Source organism: Periplaneta americana, chromosome 2 (assembly GCF_040183065.1).
Source record: "Periplaneta americana isolate PAMFEO1 chromosome 2, P.americana_PAMFEO1_priV1, whole genome shotgun sequence".
NCBI lineage: Eukaryota > Metazoa > Arthropoda > Insecta > Blattodea > Blattidae > Periplaneta > Periplaneta americana.
The window spans coordinates 13786040-13807130 of record NC_091118.1 but is presented as its reverse complement, the minus strand read 5'-3'; the positions used below and the strand labels follow the sequence as shown (position 1 = coordinate 13807130).

Here is a 21091-nt window from a genome sequence, read left to right as displayed (position 1 = left end):
GTGCTCTACAATATTCTTCAGACAAAAAGTCTAGACATAGCATACTGCTTGCAAGAGGTATCAAAGTTAAAAAATACTATATCCGAGTTCAGACATAGTGGGTTTCCGTCCATATGGAGTAATATGGAAAATGAAAATTCTTCAGACAATACAATGGAACCACCATTAAAGCGAAGAAAAGGAGATGATGAATTGAAATACAGGCAGCTGTACTACAGCATACTAGATCGTATGCACATGGAAATTACTGACAGATTTTCTGATTATGGAAAGCTTCAGTTCACACATCTTCTAGATTCTCAAAACTTTTCTGCTTATAGAGAAAACTTCCCGAATGAGGCACTAAACAAATTATTTCAGTCCTATAACAGTCACTTTGATCAAGTACGTTTGAAAAATGAATTAAGTGTAATATATTCAGCAGAAGTCTTTGATTTTTCGAACAAACCTATCCATGAAATATTATCTGCCATATATGAAAACCAGCTGAACCAAGTTATTCCTGAAGTCCTTAAATTGGCAACATTAATTGTGACAATACCAGCTACGTCAGCATCGGTAGAAAGAACATTTTCTTTGTTGAAGAGAATAAAATCCTACTGTAGATCAACACATACACAAGAACGTTTATCCGGCTTGGCACTGATGTTCATTGAAAAGTCATTTCTACAGAAACTTCGCAAGCGGCCCAACTGTAATTTCAATGACGAAGTCATCAAAGTATTTTCGTCCCAATCAAGACGACTGGAATTCATATATAAATAGGTAAGGAATTTTATTATAGGGACTTTAAAATATATTTTGTATAATAATAGGGTCAGTGGTAGCCCAGGCCCTTAAACCAGTATACGCCACTGCAGCCCGTACAATCCATCTTCTAATGCATCAGCCGAACGCCAAGTTGGTGAAGTGCAGAACTCGTTGAGGAGGCTCTATCGGTCGTGGGAAGTTCGATTATCAAGATTCTTGCTGAGGCAACACACTGACACGAATGTCAATGGATCTACACCAGGAGAGCTGCTTACGGGAAGGATCAGATCAAACCAAATGGTTTCCATAATAATAATAATAATAATAATAATAATAATAATAATAATAATAATAATAATAATAATAATAAGAAGAAGAAGAAGAAGAAGAAGAATTCTGCCGTGAGACAATGTTTTAACGTTGGAAATTGTGTTTAGTCAAAAATCTTCTCCCGAAATCTTACCTGTGTAGCTGCAGTAATTTCGAAATATATGGGAATCTATCTCTGTGAATTAAATTATAAAATATTAATATTAAAAAACGGCATGTAGATCAGTTACAGAAACATGTATGAATCATGTGAGGGGGAAGGAGAGTTACAGTATATCTGAGTTGTGTGTGAGTTTTGGCCATTGTTGTTGTTGACATCGCATTTCATATCTGCAATAAACATAATTTCCTGCCATTCGTTCTTTGAGTTTTAATGTATTTAATAGGAACGAAGGAAAATGTGTTCATAGAAATGAGATTTCGTGCACTAATAAATTACGAAAGACAGAACCTTTATCACACGGTGAGTGGATTGTTGTGCAACCTCTGGGCACGATAACAAGCTCTTGACTTGTGGCACCTATCACGTGATTTATCTCTACTGATATATTATTAATATTTATTTTAAGATGAAAGTCATCGTGTTATCTTATCGTTAGACATACATTGCAACTTTATTTATTCATAATCCTTTCTCTTATTGGTTGTCTTCAAGCGCCACTCCTATGATCTCTTCTTCCTTGCTTGTGTAAGCTGTCTCACAGCTTTATCTGGCTGTTTGTTAACCGGTAGATAAGGCACTATATAACTCCTCAGAAGCAGGGCTGCATCACTACTCATTCTCGTTTTCAAGCAAGTGGTTTTTGGTTCGAACTTCTTCATTTTTCTCCCCGTGTACAAAGTCTGTGGACGATTGTGTTCGGAATTGACCAGAACTCCGTCACTGTTGGTAGCACCGTTCTTCTTTCCCTCACTGTTAACATAACTTCATTTTCAATTCACAAGGTAAGTTCTGGCTGTGTAACAACAGCTTCTTCTTCTGCTTCTTCTTCTTCTTCATAATCCTATAGGCTAAAAACAGTGTGGAACTGATAAAGAATGGCGGCTGGAATTCGTGCTTCTCTCGTTTCTCTAGCTCCGCAAATAGAAGCACCAAGTCACAAAGCCACTCTCGATCTCTAAGCAGGACACTTCGGAAGCATAAAATATTTCAGCTCCAAGAATGTATTTTCTTTTTAATTTCAGTTACCATGGAAACACTGAGCTGTGAACTAAAACTTTTACATATTCATATATTTACTCCTCCAAATACTCTACACTCCCGCTATTTGAGCAGTTGATGAATGACGTCACGGAAGTTAGATGCTAAGCGGCTCACTGTATTAGCCGTCTGTTGCGTGTTAAAAGCCGGCCTGTCTCAGAGTCGAACCCGGTGTGCAGAGAAGGAACGCCCTTCAAACATTGCCCCCTCCACCACCTCTGTGTACAGGGAAATGTATCAGAGGCTGGGCTGCTGGAGGTCGATTAGCCAACTCAGCCATTTCAAGTTTAAATCTAGCATATTTAGAGTGACGCTTGGCCATAAATATTGAAGAATTTTATAGCCAGAAACATAGCATATTTTGTGTAACTTAACTGTCTGGGACGAATCTATTTTTGTTAAATACTTGTCTCCATGTCATATGAAAGTGAAACTCATACGAAACCATTTAGTAGAAAATTTCGTCATGAAAGCTTTCAGAATCCAGTATCGTCGTGCTGTTTGACTGCCCACTGCACGGCGTTCCTGTGCGTTACGCAGTCACAGAGCATTGCAACAATCATTCTCTCTGGCCGCTCCTTCATTGCTTTCTGCTTATCGTTATATTTGAACACAAACCAGAATGTGGGTCTGCTGCAACATTTCTGTGGCTGAACCCACCAGAATGAAGAACGATATCAATTCTTCTCTCTTTAGATAATGCCATCACGAAAATCAATAAATTTGTTATAGGAGAGCTTCATATAATCACAACAATGCATTGAAACTGTCACAGGTTAACCAAACAGTAAAGCAGAAAAAATGAAATATTAGAATTCCATAAAAATATCTTTTCCAAAGCCTCCTTAGTACTGTACCATGTTACAAAATATCTGTAGATGCAGTAACTAATGTTTGTGTCATTATGACAGTTGTCTTTAAATAACTTGAAAACGATTAGAGATATCTCAAAAAAGATTTCAGCATGGTTTTTTTTCAGAAAGTTTCACATGATTTTGAGTACTTACATGACCCACTTCCCATTTAAAATTTGAATTTTGCATCCAAAATGGCGGCTTTTAAGATAGCTGAGGTCTAGAATTGAATGTGCCTCTGGTAGAGCATTTGGTCTTACAAATACTGTTAACACCTATAATTAGTAATCGAAAATAAAGCATATAGAAATATTTATATAGTTCCAGACTTTTGATTCACGCTGTATAGTGATAAGCACGTGGTTTAACTTTGGAGACACCAATAAGTCAATTTCAACATAAAATTGGTTTCATACTTAGGCCTATTTGCACTGGTGATATTCGGCCGGTTCGCAGCGGTTCGAACGAACTGGTTGTTAAATTATTTCTAGGTAATATTTGCAATCACCATGAACATATACCGTATATGTTTAACATAGGTACACATGGGAGAACTGGATGTTAAACTTTTTGGATATCGCCAATGCCTATCCGTATTTTGTAATGTCCCCCTCCCCTCCCCTATTATAATTACTAGACTTCGTTGAATTGCCACACGCAGCATGCAATCAGGTTGCCGATGTACGGTAGTATAGAGAAGGTGAGCGGCCGCCCGGTCTCGTAGTATAAGCAGTTCATGTTAAGAGATGTGACCGGTCCAAATAGATAGAGCAGCTACAGCTAATGTATACCTATGTAAGAACTTGTTTTTACATTACTGTGGTCGGAATAGTCAAAGCTTAACATTTGTTCAGTGCAGACAAGAATTCAATCAAACATACTACAATGAGAGTGTTGCTGTTCCAAACGATTACCTCTGGAATACCCTTACCCCCGCAGCCAGTCTTGACTCGTTGGGGAACGTGGTTGGATGCTGTTAATTATTATGCAGAACATTACGGCAAAATAATGGAGGTAATTGATGCATTGGCTAGCACAGACAGTTCCGCTGTTGCAGCTGTAAAATCATTCCCTTCTGAACACCTATTGGAAGATATTCTGTTCATTGATTCTAATTTAAAAATCGTGTTCAAAAGCATCATCCTGTTAGAATCGCCTAAACTACAACTCTCAAAAGCCCTTAATATAGTGGATAAAGTATCACAAACCGTTATCCAAAATAACAATTCATTAATTTCAGAAAAAGTGAAATGTAAGTTGAGAAACGTTATTGCTAAAAATTATGCCTATTCACAACTACGTATTATAAATGATGTACCATCAGGCCACGACAAGACATCTGAAGTTGGTGTACTAAAAAGTAGTGACTTTCCGTTCTTCAAATATGTACGTATTACATCGTGTGATGTTGAACTTACATTTTCCAAAATAAAAACTGTTTAAGTTACCATCGGAGGAGGTTACTTTGCAGTCGCTTAAAATGTACGTAACTCTTCACTGCAATGCACATATTCAAGGATGATGTGAGTATATTACATTAAATTTTAAGAGTTAATATATCTCACTACAAAATAATTGTGTATTTATATGTTTAGACATTTGCTACTTCAATGATCATTCATTATATTTCTTGAATGCGGGGTACAGGTTTTATTGTAACCGCAGTATACTGCTCAGTGTTTACATCAGAGGCATACTCCATCCGTTGCACGCCCCTTTCTCATACAGTCTATACCGCGTGCGTAGTAAAGCTTACGATTCTCGTGGCAATTCCACGAAGTCTAATAATTATCTATTGACCTATAATATGCGAGAGGTCCAAGGCGAATTATTAGGAAAGTGGTCATTTTTCGAATGGTTGTATCCTGGACCTCTCGAGTGTTACATTTGTAAGAAATAAGAGGGGGAAAGCTAAAGAGTGCATTAGAATATACAGGTAAGTGTCAACTATTTTTATGATGAAAGTATTTGCAGCTGAAAATTAAACCACGTGTTTATCACTACTGGGTGTTCATTTCAAAGTGTGTCATGATGTCACTGTTGACGAGTCAGCGATTTGAAGCGAGTTTCAGCTTTTGTGTCAGAGAAGTTGCCTATTAATCAAGGCGTTCAATCTGAACTTGAGAACGTGTACGGTATAACTTGAACGTCGTAGCAACACATGGCGATCTGTACGGTCTGTGTGCTACCATAACCTCTTTCGAACTGTGTTTTGCGCGGCCAAGTCGTACGCAGGGTATTTGTTATCACCGGTTGCGTACGGCAACATTCCAGAACACAAATCAAATGCTCCGTGTCCATGTTGACCGTCGAAGTTAATGTCAACAAATACATACGTAATCGTCTTAACCCTCTCCCCATATCTCGACATTAAGAAAAAACTCACCTCAGTACATCTTTCGAAACAGTTCACATTCCTGCCACTACCGGCGTTACAGTAGGCCTACATATCAGTAAGTACTCTTCTGAATGAACGCCGTACTTTCTAGGCAACTTCTCTGGCAGATAAGTAATACACTTCTGCGGAAGTGTAGGAAGATTGAATTCTCTAGGCTCATCGACTAGCCACGTGACGGCATATAGCGAGCCATGACACACTTTGAACTGAACACCCAGTACATATATCTCACAGAAGTCAATGAAGCGAAAGAAAAATTGTAACTTATTTAATGTAACTTTCAAAGTAAAAAACAAAAAAGAATTCTATATAACGCCATTAAAAATAACATGGATTTAGCAAATGGCGCCTACCGATATTTTATAGTTGGCTAATATAAGTTGCAATATTCTCAAATAAAACATATATTTTACTAACACATACTAAGTAGAAAATAACATAAAATCACACTGTATTTCAATTTGCATTGCATTCGCAGCACTGCAGAATGTAATTAATTCTTAAATTAATATTTCTCTCTCTCTCTCACTTCCCTGAGGTTTATTGTGCTTATCACTTCTATTCTGTGAATAATTGGGTAGCCGAATGGCTGTGCTGCTGTACAAGTACAGCACGCTGCACCATGAATAACCTGGCTATGTAATGGATGATGATGAATATATGTGAATTACTGTTGGATTGTAGAATTACTGTCAGTTTTGTGTTATGTATTTACAGAGAGGAATATCCAATGAATCTAGAACATCGCAAATTTCTTTGAAAAGATCTGATGATTTACTGTGACTTGCTGCAGTTTGTGTTAACATTACTGACTGTGCTGATGATTTCTTTTAACGTCACTCTCGATAGCAAGTTTGCTATTTGCTGCTAGAATGAGGAGTGTGGAAAATATAATCTTCATGCAATGGAGAATATCGTTATCTGTACAGAATTCAGCGTCACAACTGACTGAATCCTGGAAAATCCTAAAACATTATGAAGGTTGTGTACATTCTATTTGTAAAGTAAAGTGAGGAACAGCTGATTGGTTTCTGTAGCTTTCCCTCTCTAAAGCCTTGGCACTCTTCAAGGATTCAAGCTTACTGTCTCTTCCATGAAAAATATATTCCATCCTACCTTTGCTGTAAATCAGGACGGCAAGTGAACTACAAAATAAAATAAAATTCAATTATATTAAAGCTAATTGAAAACAACAATTGAAATTAGTACCAAAAGTCGCAAAAATGACCAACAATGTACTGAGAAAATTAAAAAAAAAATAACCTAAAAACGAAACAAGTCCAAAAGTGACGAAATTGATCTAAAAAACTGTGAGTCTTACAACCAGAAATCAATCATTAGGATTTATGTACTTATTAACAAAGCCTGCAAATTCCTAGATTAAAAGTAACATGCTAGCAACGTCAGCCCGTGCTGATTATGGTATTGTTCTAACACTGCAGAGATTCCAACATGTGTAAATGAGCAACTGTTGTTTTCCGCGGTCATGAACTTGTAAATTTGTTGTAACTCTCTACAAATCAAGACAAACTTGGCATGTAGAGAGTTGCAATTTACTGAATTGCAGACAAAAGGAAATCAGTAACAAACATTAAAGTAACCTAAAAGTAATTTATCTAAAAGTGGAAAGTATCTAATCTGTCCCCACTTGTACGATATTCTGAGGGTAACCCTTGACATTAATCAGTCAGTGAAGCTGTGTTATTATTCTAATCCAATATTTTGAGCACGAATTCTTATGGACTCTGTAATATATTTGAGCAAAGCGAAGTACATGATGGACAGAAATGACCTTGAAAGCTACAATGTTACTCATTCATTCCAGTTTCTTAAGATCATTGGAGTACGTGTTAACGGAAAAAGGTCAGTAGTGACTTGTTTCTGGTGTGCAGGATGGCAAAACCCAACCCAATCCCTGACCTCAAGCAGCGAGTGAAGACCCTGGAGGGACAGGTTAGACTGCTGCTTCCTCTCATAGAGGAAGTGAGGGTCCTCAAGGAGAGGTTGGACGCGCGGTCCCTGCATGGCCTGGAGGCAAGGAAGGAAGAGGAAAAAGTAGGGAGCAGCAACAACATTGAGGAGCTGAAGGAGGAATTGAAGCTGAGAGAGAGGGAATTAAGAGAAACACAGGCTGAATTGGAAAAGCTGAAAGAAGAATCGGAAAGGGTAAGAGTTCCGCTGTTGCCATATTTACAGTTACTGCTGAACACCTTAGATTGGGTCACAGTTGAGGCTCTATTCCACAGAACTATTTGCTACTACCAGACATTCAGAAAATGGGTGACGAGGGAAATTGAAAAATATTTAAGACCAATTTGTAGCCATGTACAAAATGCGAAGACAGAATTAGAAATGTCGTGTTGTTTAGTACAATATATTCAGTAGTTGGTTGTGAGTTATTCTTTTTTTCTCATCGTACTGTCACCTTACTGACTGGGCTACGTCTGAACCTGATTTTTTTTTTGTGGTTACAGGAGAAAGTAGAACTGAGGCAGAAATATGAAGGAGAGCACCAGTTGCGGCTCCAGCAGGAAAAAGTAAGTTATGAACTGTTATCATGTTTACAGACACAATAATTGGACAGTTGAGGGTAGATTAAAAGTTGGAGCAATAAGCACGAAAAACTTTAAAATAGGCAGACATGCAGACACTAAGATGTGTCTAAATAGGCACTTAATTGAATGATAAATATGGGTACTCCATTATATATCACAATATTGTACTGTATTTGATTGCCAACATTTACATCCATGTAATGTGGACCTCACAATTTTTGTATCCAGTGCCACAATTACGTTCATTACAGATATACCTGATATAGACGCTCTTTAAATTGATGAATTATTTCCATCTTTAAAAAACCTAACAACTTGATTTAGATCATCCGACAATTCTCACCTTTAAAATCTTAGATCATCCTAAATTGCCACTTTTACGACTCTGTTCTTGATTTTCAGTAGGCCTACACTTATATCGAACACATACTGTTTCTGATAATACTTGTTACTAAAACATACTACCCCGTTGTCCAATAAGTTATTATTATGTCTGTTTGTTGTATGCAATTCCTTTTTCAGATCTCACTAATTTTCTACATATTATACTTGCTATCCTAGCTAGCCTCCTCCGCCAGACTCCTCACCTATTTTCAATTATCTCTCTCGTTATACTTAACTTCCTACTACACTTCTCTAGTTCATTCAGAATTGACACTTTTAACACTCGTTCTTGATTTTCAGATCACTTAGACTCTATCGAACATACACTGCTTTTAAAAATACTTGATACTAAAACATATTACACCATTGTCCAATATGCTCGTTATTATGTCTGTTTCATGTGCACCTTTCACTTTCCGATCTCACTAATTTTCTACATATTATACTTCACCATCCTAGCTAGCCTCCACCCCCCATAATCCTTACCTATTTTATTGCCTCTAAAAAACTGTTCATCATTATCAGAATGTCGTCTTTTGTAGCAAACTCGTCATTCTTATGCTTCACTTCACTTCTCATCATTTCAGCTCTTGCACTCACAGAAACAGTTTCACTTCCCCTTTCGGCACTGACCTTTCTTCCCACTAATCTGGTTGAATCACTTCCCAAATCACTTATATTTTTACTTGTGTCATTAACCTTCATTGCCTTCGCATATGTTTTCTTCTTCAGAATTTTTGATCTCAGCATTCCTTTGTTCTGTCTCGCTTCCTCCGGCGCGATCTGCAATTCAGCTAATTCTCCGTCGTCTACACGCACCTGGTCAACGATCTTGTTTTGATAATCACTTTCCACCACAATTGCTGATTGAGCAGACAGATCATCACCTGTCACGTATATTTGTCCCAGTTCGAATTCCGATTTTCGCTTAATATGTGTTTAGTTGGACTGGTCGAAATATATCACAATATAATGACAATTACCCTACTGGCAATATCTGAAAGACGAAAATGGCGATAGCTAAGTGACAGGAGGCCGAGGACAGTGAGGAGGTTTGATTGGGTTAGGTGAGAGGATAGCTGAAGTATGATTTATATGTGGTGTTTTATTTGCATTGAACAAGCTTCCTTATTCGCCAGTGAACTTGCCGGCAAAATTTTCTAATGAATTTGCTTATTTATTTCACTGGTGTATAATTTTCAATTCCCATTGACTAAGATACACTCAATGACAAGTTGAACGTGTCCAACATTAATGCTCAGTCCAAGCGATAAGCCGGTTGATTTTACTAGCAGCTTCCTAAGTAATGGGATGTCAGGACTTCAGGAATGATCTCTGAACAAGTGGGGAATACATCTGCCTTCAGTGCAGGCACGAGCGGTGATATAGGCAGCTGTCCTCTAATGCTAGTTCCTTAAAAGGCAAAGGTTATTTCCCCCGAGCTTAAGATGAGAACAAGTAATTGACTACTCCTCCTAAATAAAAATAAGTGAGAACTGTTATTAAGATATTCCGCTGTTATAAACAGTTAAGAAATAAAAGAGGAGATAGGACCGTGTAAATGTTTATGAACTAGCCAATTTTCCAGCCAGATATTCATTCTGGAAAAGCATCAAGGTGCGACAGAAGAAGGTAGGAAGTAGCGTTAAAAGCAACAACATGTAAATCATACTTAAGTGACAGGAGTCCAAGGACAGTGACTAGTTTAGAGTTGATTAGATGAGGAGAAAGCTAATCATGAAAATGTAGATTACTTATCAGGGCGGGCAGGTCTAGACCAGTGGTTCTCAAAGTATGGTTCGCGACGCCTTGGGTTGTCATGTAAAAAGGTTAGGGATGGATTATAAAATAAAACAAACAATGCCTTATTAACATACTTTTATGTTGTATTTGAGGAAAACTTAGTGAAAAAATTAACGACGATTTTTAAATGCAACCAAGCCCAAAGTTTAAATTCCTGAACATTCATAAATTCTCTTTGTACCACTTTACCTCTCAACGGCTCATTTAAAGCACTAGAATTGATCAAATTTCTTTTTGTGAAGTGATGTCAATCGAATCTTCTGGTTTTAGCTTGGTCTGTTATTACAGTATGTTTACATCCTGGTCTTGCAAACCACTATTCAAAGTGTTCTGATTGTTTGATATATATATATATATATATATATATATATATATATATATATATATATATATATATATATATGGAAGACTCGTATAAGAAGCAAAATAGAATAAATTTATAGTAGGTTTGCATACTTATTCCGATTTCTGATCTTGCAGGCACGGTACATTAGACGTTGGCTGCTATCGACTGGTTTTTAGTACAGTCATAATTTTTTTTTTCGATTTTATACGGATTTGAATTTTTTAGGGAAATTATACAGAGTAGTGGGGGAGGAGGGTTGCAAAGAAAAGTCTCGCCAAAAAATGGGCAGCATCTCCACAAAGTTTGACGGACACTGGTCTAGATGACCAACGGCCTATTTCTTTTAGGGCTCATCATGAAAATAGAAATTACGGTTTGTTCTGGTAGTGTTTTCGATCTGTGGCACATTTATTATAACTTCATAATGAAAATGAAAATTAACTTCCTGCAGATGTCCCATTTATATGAGGGAGGGCTCATAACATTTCTTTAACTCTTTAAGGAAAACCATAGGGAGGATGAGAGATTTAATTTGAAGAACTCTATCCAAATGTTATACGTTGGTAGCTGTTGTCTCATTTCCTGATGCTGTATACCGGGCCATCAGCTTGATTCCTTCATGAAACGTGTTGCTTCAAGTCAGACTATCACCTAACTAGCTGAGCTTTCTCTAACCCAGAATTGTTTATATTACAGAGTTACCAGGATCAGCTGGGGAAGCTGAGACAAGAATTGGAGGCTGAGAGGGAGATGAGGCGCCAGCTGGAAGAAGTAAGTGTGAGATGTTACCATGGCTACAGTTAGGAGGGAGTTCATCAGCTCCATTCATTCATTTCTCATCTTAATAATGATCAAAACAATAAGAGTTACATTATTATTATTATTATTATTATTATTATTATTATTATTATTATTAATATTATTATTATTATTGTTATTATTATTATTATTATTATTATTATTATCATCATCATCATAGTTATGTTTCTAGTCAAGTTATCGACATCTGAGGTACTTCTCAACCAGATTTGTTTTTAATTATAGAGTAAAGAGGAAGCACTGCGGGCTCTTCGAGAAGAACTGCAAGCGAAGGGGGAGGAACTGAAGAAGCTGGCAGACGAACTGCAAGCGGAGCGCCAGAAGACAGCAGTAAGTGTGAGCTGTTGTCATGGTTACAGTTACTGAGCAACGATTGATACAAACTGTTACAACAGAGATTGCGACCAGCTGGAATTCAGTTTTCAGACGAACTACTACCAATATTACTGTTGCTGCTACTGTTATTACTACTAATAGGCCTACTACTGACATTACTGTAGTTATGGCTACTATCACTACTAATGACATTACTATAGTTATGGCTAGTCTCACTGCTACTGATATTTCTGTAGTTATGGCTACTGTCACCACTACTGACATTACTGTAGTTATGGCTACTGTCACTACTACTGACATTACTGTCGTTATAGTAACTGTCACTGCAACTGCCATTATTGTAGTTATGGCTACTGTCGCTAGTACTAACACTACTGTCACTGCTACTGACATCACTGTAGTTATGGCTACTGGCACTACTACTGACATTACTGCAGTTGTGGCTACTGCCACTACTACTGACATTACTGTAGTCATGGCTACTGTCACTTCTACTGCCATCAGCTTCACTCAGCCTAGTGGAACTGTTGCCTAGCTCACTGAGCTTCCTCTGACCAGATTGTTTTGCCTGCTGCAGAAGCTCAGAGCTGCGGCTGAGATCAGGCCCAACCTGGAGCAGAAGGACAGTGATGGCTGGACTGAGCTACACCGGGCAGCATACGTTGGGGACACACACACGCTGCAGCGGCTCCTGGATGCAGGCAGCCAGGTGAACGCCGTGGATCATGCTGGTTACACGCCCTTGTACCTGGCAGCATGTGAAGGGCGCCAGGATGTGTGCAGGGCGCTGCTGGCTGCCGGGGCGCGGCTGGATATGAAGTCACGACTATCTGGCTACACTCCTCTGCATGGGGCTGCATGGTACGGGCACCCTGCAGTGTGTGAGCTTCTGCTAGCAGCTGGGGCGCGGCCCAACGAGCCTGATGATGCAGACCAGTGGACTGCACTGCACTGTGCAGCACGTACTGGCCACGCCCCAGTGGTGCAGCTGCTGTTGCAGCATGGCGCTGAGCGGGGGGCGAGGGATATCGGTGGATGGACGGCCCTAGACCTGGCGCGTCTGTTCGGGCACACAGAATTGGCGGCAATGCTGCAGGTGTGAGCAGGCGCAGTGCTGCCAACACGACAGCAATATCATTATATCATAATAACCAGCGGGAATGTGTTGTGTTGGCATCACTGCTCTGCATGTAATGCTGTTACTTCATTGCTCTAGGCTGTCGTTACTCCCGTGTTGTGTGGCTTTGTTGTGGTTGGAGCTCGACACGCCACTGACGCTTTGTCAATATTATTATTATTATTATTATTATTATTATTATTATTAATATTAATATTATTATTATCAATATTGAATTATCTTTGTAATTATTCTTTAATTTAATTACTAAGCTTATATAAAATATTGAAATAAAAATATGGGAAAATTGTTTATGTTGGTGTCACTATTCCTGTAAAACATACAGGACTGTTGTTATTGTGTGATTGTGATACGTCACTGAGCCTTCAGCATCTCATCTGGACTATTTCAAGTACAGTATGTAGCCTATGTGTTCTGACAATGTCCGATGACCTTGATACGCCACTGAGTGTCGCTAATGTTCCTGCTGTTCATATGCACATCAATATTACGGTAATTTCCATGCCTATAGCCTATTTATTCACAATAGGCTACCTATCAGAAGGAAAGCATTCCCATTGTCATGAATGTTCCTGCACCAACTCGAAATTCACGCCTATAAACTTGTATTAATAATGTTCATAAAGTACGCCACTGATAACTTGAAACGATCAAACACGGCTTACCGTCCTGTATTTTGTGACCGCCATATTGTAAAGGGGCAAGCGTGCAGTTAACCAGAATTTATATATCATGATATCGGAAGAGGAAATCTTATCCTACCTACTAGGCCTAACATAGCCCTATCAAAAGGCAAAGGCGTTTCCCTGTACCCCCCTGTCTAGGGAATGAAATATTTACATTTATAATACAGAGATCATTGCACATCCCTGAGATATTATTTGGCATTGATGGATCCTACATAATTAACATCAGACATAATTATTGAGCCTGATTTATTCTTTGCATTCACCTCCACTGCTGACTCAGTATGCGGTATGGACATCAGTTTCTTCCGTGTGTATGCCTCCCCCCCAACTCCCACTCTCAATCGGTATAGCCCTACATAACACTAGAATGAATCTGGGAGTGAAAAACTGACATCTTCAAGAAACTCAGTTCTGCAACAAGTGAGGTCTACTCGTAAAATATTAGACCTTATGTTAGACATGGCACCTGCCTATAGCCTACGTATATTTTCGAATTCCACTTCCAGTTTGCAATGTGATACGCCTGCAACTTCTGTTCTATGATATCTCGGTAAAGAGTCCGGTTACTTATGTTATACCTTTTAGAGAACTCCTGAATGCTCATTAATGTTGGCAGCTGATTAAGGTCGTTCCTGTTGTGAGGTGTGCAGGGAAGACCAACAAGTAAGGTTGCCAGGTGTCCTGTGTTGTATGGGTATGGGATGTCCAATATTTGGGATCGGAAACATTGTTCCATATCAATTTCATATTGGAATCCATTTCCCGTAGGCTATTTACGACCTCTATAGCCTAACGACGGATAAATCGAGTTGAACAGGTTTATTATTTAAAACATACTTATAAACAGAACAACCTACATAATACAGTCCGCCACTGTACAGCCCAACATACGTCCTTCCACCAGCTCCTTCCAGTGGTTGTGGCTTCCTTATTTTCAGTCGTAGCGTACCACGTCTGCATAAGACCACAAGCGGAGAGAGGAAGACGAAGACCAACGAAATATGTTCAGATGAGAGGCTAGATCAAGTCGTAAGGTCTAAACCATGTTGCTGGTGACTAAGACTTAATTTCAAGGGCTGGTTGTGCAATTTCATGACGTTGAGTTTGCGGATAATCAGTATGAAGAATCCCGTAAATATTTAGTGAAACAAGTTCTGTAGATAATAAAAGCAGCGACAACAAACAGCATGTACTTACTTACAAATGGATTTTAGAGAACCTGGCCTGCCTCAAGTCCATTTTAATATTATCCTCCCTTCAACGTCTCGGCCTCCCCAAAAGTCCTTTTCCCTCAGACTCAGTTCTCACAACTAACACTCTATACGCATTTCTGAATTCACCCATAGGCCATAGGGTACACCGCGGTAACTTTGATAGCTTTGTAATTTTGATAATGTTAAACGTTTGCAAGTGTTGCTGGGAGATTCGTGTCGCCGCCTTATAGTCTACGTTTTATAGTAAGAAGAAGTGTGCAGACTGTGTACAGCATAATGGTACAAGTTAGCAGAGAAATCAGTGAATCCAGGTGTCTGTGTAGTCATTTGTCTTTATCTAGGTAGAATGTGAACGCTCGTTGTTTCTGTGAATTATAAGTAGGCTATGTGTTCTCTTTTCTTAAGCTTTTCTGTGATTAAGGCCTAAATTTTCCTAAGGCGCTAAGACAAATGTCGAGATGAGACCTAAAAGAAATGGGCCACGGACCTGCATTCATATCCCCATGACCCCGGTAATTATTCTACATTAATTAATAATTACATCTATCATAAATCCATAAATCAGTCGACCTCCTACCTAAAGGCCAAATTGGCTAGTCTCTTATATTGAGACAACTCATCCTGCCTAAGGTATTTCCGTGGTTTTCCTAAGGCGTTAAGACAAATGTCGGGATGAGCCCTAAGAGAAATGGGCCACGGGCCTATATGCCCTTCCCCATAAATTACTCCTTTTTCTAACAAACGACGTAATCCCTAGTTCAGAGTCTATAAAATTACGAAATAGACCTACATGTGCAATGTCACTCATGTAGTCGCAATGCGAAAGGACAGGGAACCTTTCAATTTGCAGATTCAGAATTCACGGCGTCTTCACCTGCCTTGTCATCGAACAACAGACGACAGAGTCTTCTCGACTCCTCCTGCACTGCGAAATGACACAGCTCATTTCAATGTGCAGATTTACACAGCCATCTCCTCCTCGTCCCGTCCTGTGATCACTTGATCACATTTCCGTCCCCTCGCGTATGTGGTACCTAAGAGGTTACGTCCATTTTCGGTTTTCCCCTTCAAAATTTTCTAGAGCTCCTTCAGTGGAGCAGCGTAACCCGGAGTGAGACTAGTGGCCAACAGGCTTGGAGATCACATATTTAGTTTCTTACAGCCCCGAACCCCTTCCAAGGACGCATTTCGCGTACCTTTTAAATTTGTCCTCCCAATTCTCCTCTTTAAATTCAATTCAATTCACTGCATGCATTAGCTATCGCCTCGTTGAACAGTGGCGCATTCCGTTGCATAGTTTCTGTGTCATTTTACGATATCTTTTTGTTGGCGCGCGGGGAAATTTGAATACAGTATTAAATACACTAATATTTAATTAAACATAATTTAAAGACTTTTCCATTATTTAAGATGATAACCTAAATTATTTGAAAAATTACGCTCGAAGGAGCGGAGTAGAGAGAGAAGGGTGGCCGACAATATGGTGTCCGTTATAGGATCCGCACAGATACTTCAGGTCTCATACATAGGCTTATATAGAAAAGTAGCCTACAATCAAAACAAAAGGAGGTGAGATGAATATAGTATCGCCTGGAATGTTACCCTGATGTCTTTCATTACATGCATATAATATCGACTCGAACATCGACCAGGCACTCAAATTCGCAATGTCGATGGTTTAAGTAGATGTCCAGATGCTACAACTGCGATTCCGAAGATTATTGCTTTCTTGGAAGATCCGTCTATTTTCCCAACACCATCATCTGATATAGCTGCAGAAACTGCCAAGCATGACATTCTGCCAAGAGTCCATAGGCCTGCTTATGTACAAGATGATTGGCCAAGACCAGAGCTAGAGTAATCGTTTGGTGCATTTATTGGTAGACATTTGGAACTGTCAGTACAAGATGGCTGTCTGTTATGGGGCTCAAGAGTACTTATCCCCCCTCCCTTCAGTCTTCAATATCGTGTACTAAATTACTCCATAACGGCCATCCAGAAAAAAAGTTTAGGTCGTAGCTAAATATGTTTGGTGGCTGGTTTTGGTGCATCAGCTGAGAGTATTGTTAAAACCTGTGCAGTTTGTCAGCTGCCACGACCAAAGCTGCCTAAGCAAACTGGCTCATCGTGGGGGAAAAGAATCCAAATTATATATTGGACTGATAATGAATTGGCCGGGCCGTTCCAGAGACAAAACTTCCTAGTTTTAGTGGATGCTTTTTCAAGATGGGTGGAAGTTGTTCGGCTTAACTCTAGAAATGCCCAAGCTGTTATTGTGTCACTCAGACGCATTTTAGACACGCATGGATTGCCATCAACTGCAGTCACTGATAATGGCACACAATTTACTTCAATGGAATTCAATACGTTCCTACAATGGAATGGAATTGAGGTATAATTCTACTAGAATCACTTCCTCTAATAATAAAAGTAGATCAATCTGGTCTATAATAAAAGAATTAACAAACAATAATGATAAATGTAATTATACTGATACTAAACTTACGTCAAGTGGTTTTAATTCTTCTTTTACGGACAAATTAACTGAGATTGTCAATGGTATTCCACAAGCCAAGATTAATGTTGAAGATTATTTGTGCCAGGCATTTGGTAATAATAACTGGACTCACTCTGAGTTCAGTCTTAGGATGACTACTGTTGAGGAAGTATATACTACTATTCTTCAATTAAGCAATAGTAACTCTTATGATATATATGTTTTGAATTCCTCAATAATTAAATTAGCTGCATTAAATATTGCAGAAATTCTAACTTATTTATTTAACTCTTGTATAGATGTTGGGACTTTCCCTGAGTGTCTGAAATATGTTAAAGTTCTACCAATATATAAAAAAGGATCTAGATCTGATAATAATAATTATCGCCCAATATCTATTATACTTGTCATATCTAAGGTGTTTGAAGTAATTATTAATAAGCAATTGTTAGGTTTCTTTGAAAATAATAATTTGTTTTCCCAATGTCAGTATGGTTTTAGGGCTAGTAAGGGAACTTGTGATGCTGTTGTGAATTTTGTTAAACTATGCATTGAAAACATTGATGGTAAAATGCATGTTTTAAGTCGATTTTATGACATGTTAAAAGCATTTGACAGTATCTCTCATGAAATACTTTTAATGAAATTGAAGTTTTATGGTTTTAATGAATTAGCTTTATTTTTTTTAAGAATTATTTAAACAATAGGCAACAGACGGTATATTTTAATAACAGTTTTTCTCAATACACAACTACTAATATTGGTGTACCGCAGGGTTCTATTTTAGGACCGATGTTATTCATTATTTATGTAAATGACTTACCCTAGCCTATATAATTGATGGCAAATACATAAAGTCATATTTATATGCGGATGATCTTGCTATAGCAATTACTGGATATGATAGATTGAAAATTATTAATGATCTTGATGCAATCAACCGAAAAATAGAAGATTGGTGTTCAGCTAATTCTCTTCGCTTAAACAAAGAGAAGATACAGAACTTAAGAGTTTTCCTTAAACAATAGAATCAATTGTAAAGAATCTGTCAAATTTTTAGGAGTGCATATACAATCTACACTTAAATGGGACTGTCATATTGACATATTATCTAAGAAACTCAAGGAAATTAAAAACACATGTTAGTGTTGAAGTGCTAAAATCCGTATACTATGCTCATATCCATAGCTATCTGACGTATGAAATAATAGTTTGGGGTAATGATCCTAAAATAATAAAGTTATTGAAACTACAAAAGAGGGCAGTAAGAATAATTTGTAATGTTGATAACCGTACACATTGTAAACCTTTATTTCGGAGACTTTAAATTTTAACTGTACCGTCTTTGTATGTTTTAAGTTGTTTAATGTATGTACAAACAAATATTAATAATTTTACTACAAATAGCTCAGTACATAGCTATTCTACAAGGCATAAATATGATTTAAGAAAAGGACAATGTAACTACACCACTACTAATAGCAGCTTTGTAGAGATTTGTAAAAAGTTATATAATGTTTTACCCGGCAATATTAGACATTTAAGCTTGAGGCTTTTTAAAAAAGAAATTAAAAATAAATTAATAGACTTGTCATTATATAATATTGGTGAGTATTTTAACTCTATATAGTTGTATAACTTTTAGGGAGAATTGTCCATATGATATTTTATAATGTAATTATTTCATTGTATATAACTTATGAACTTATTGCTTACTTGTAAATCATGACATTTTCCTATGCTGCATTGTACAGTCTTTGGAATGAAATGAAAAATAAAAATAAAATAAAAATAAATAAAATTAAACATGTCTCTACAGTCCCGTACAATCCATCTTCTAATGGATCAGTCCAACGCGAAATTGGTGAAATGGAGAACTCGTTGAGGGGGCTCTATCGGTCGTGGGAAGCTGGATTATCAAGATTCTTGCTGAGGCAACACACTGCCACGAATGTCAATGGATCTACACCAGGGGAGCTGCTGATGGGAAGGATCAGATCAAACCAAATGGTTTCCATAATAATAATAATAATAATAATAATAATAATAATAATAATAATAATAATAATAATAATAATATTGACAAGCTGTATGTAGAGTGTCAAACTGTTTCGCATTGTGTTGAATAATTATGAATAGTAGGAAGATTATGCACATTACGCTTAACATACAGAAGGCAGTCGAGAATAAACATTGACGGTAACGTAAGTGTTATGCTCTGACCTGGATTCCAACCCACGACCGCGGCTTGCACATAGTATTGATTTACAATTATCAATATCAAGTGTAGAAAACTCCATGTTTGTGTTGTTTTCCGTGGTTACCATGGAGCTATTGATCAGATATTAATGAATGCGTGGAAAAGTGGCACATGGGCAGTATTATATTTCTCTGTTGTGAGGTAAACATTCTGAGAAATGAGGGCGACAAGCGAGCCATACACGAACACTACGATGGATTTCCTCCCCATACATGGTAATGACATGAGATTTGAGGCTTTCGAATTCGAGTTCAGCTGCCTCTAATAAACCTGAGCACAGGTTGGTAATCCGAAAATATTCCCTAGAAAGGAGTCATTGATGTTTCTAGTAGCCAGAGACATTGCCAGTCCTGGTGTTTGTGATACGACCTGCTTAACAAAATGTGTATCAGCTCTGCCAGAGGTGACATCTGCATGTCATTCCGTCTGTACCGGTATCTATGTTGTTTGCTTTCATCACAATTTGCTGCACAACAACTTCTTATTTCCATGGTTAGCTACCCAAGCTGCTCATTTCCAGAACAGATGAAGGCGAACTGACTCATGACATCTGTCCCGCTTTTAGCTAACAATTGTGTTTTGTTGTTTTTAAGCATTATGGTCACCATACTTCAAATTTTAATTGGTAAACCTGTGGACCGTGTACCCACTGATAGTCATAACTCGCAGTCTAAATCAAAATCCGTAGCACTTATTTTCTACTTTCCTTCACATTTATTTGTATTTCCATCTTCCTCCGTGACATGTTTCACTGTTCATCCAGCCAGGATTCAGTCGCGTCACAGACTTAATGTCTTATTTATTGATCATGCTCCAAAGCCTGCTACAGCAATCACGTGACCTTGCGTTGTGGGCTGTGGTTGGGAATCCCGTAGCTGTTTGCTGCATTGCGGGCTTGGCTCTTGAAGTATTTGCTAGCTTCTTTGCTATCCAGTGTTTGCAACGCATCTTATTGTGTTTCATAGTAAGTGGGGTTGATATTGGTAAGTTATGTATCCTGCAGCAATTCTAGCATTCCCTTATTGAAACAATAGTTCCAAGGCAAACTTTATTATCCTTCTTTCTTACATTTTGTGTAGTTACCATATCTCTATACCACAGTGACGTGTTACAAACCAGGTCTGTAGAGTGCTCAGTCAAACGCCACAAATCTGCCTCTTATTTCCTCTGATTCACGATTAGGCCTGGACGTAGCCTAATCATTCCAAATTTGGTAGTTTCCTCATTTCAGATATTTAAATATTTTTGAGTTCATTAAAGATAGCACACTTACTATATTTTTCTCTGAGATTCATATTCTATCAATAAACCATCAACCAATGCTATCAGTAATTTGTCGGCAGACCATTGCACACTTATAGTAACACAGAAATGGAAACTGTCTGGATTTGTACACGAAATACACTGTATCTGTCAAAATTTAATTAGTAAGATATCTCAGTTCACTTGTAACTTCTTCAGTTTAAGTATAGCGCACGTGTAAATTACTTGTGTACAAGTTCCCATAAAAGCTGTTT

The 21091-nt window shown here is 38.0% G+C and overlaps 2 protein-coding genes across 6 annotated transcripts in view; both read left to right on the top strand.

The window, feature by feature from the left end:
* LOC138713572 (ankyrin repeat domain-containing protein 23-like) overlaps positions 1–21091 on the top strand; it is a 163418-nt gene that overhangs the window by 71961 nt on the left and 70366 nt on the right. The gene's annotated exons all lie outside the window — the stretch shown is intronic.
* Positions 1762–13205, top strand: LOC138713659 (ankyrin repeat and death domain-containing protein 1A-like). Of its 2 annotated transcripts, none has more exons than XM_069845927.1 (6): positions 1762–2025; positions 7426–7699; positions 8008–8070; positions 11318–11392; positions 11666–11770; positions 12354–13205. In XM_069845927.1, the coding sequence occupies exons 2-6, from the start codon at positions 7427–7429 to the stop codon at positions 12876–12878; spliced, it is 1041 nt and encodes a 346-aa protein (XP_069702028.1). In that variant the 5' UTR covers positions 1762–2025; position 7426; the 3' UTR covers positions 12879–13205. The 2 variants fall into 2 exon arrangements, with proteins under 2 accessions (XP_069702028.1, XP_069702036.1); XM_069845935.1 differs by having other exon boundaries at positions 7359–7699.

What these genes read in the sequence shown, in the direction of transcription:
- LOC138713659 (XM_069845927.1), top strand. Translation starts at nt 7,427, where the DNA reads ATGGCAAAACCCAACCCAATCCCTGACCTCAAGCAGCGAGTGAAGACC. An exon ending in TGAGGCGCCAGCTGGAAGAA is followed by an intron (nt 11,393 to 11,665) that starts GTAAGTGTGAGA and finishes TTTTAATTATAG; the next exon opens with AGTAAAGAGGAAGCACTGCG. An exon ending in CGGAGCGCCAGAAGACAGCA is followed by an intron (nt 11,771 to 12,353) that starts GTAAGTGTGAGC and finishes TGCCTGCTGCAG; the next exon opens with AAGCTCAGAGCTGCGGCTGA.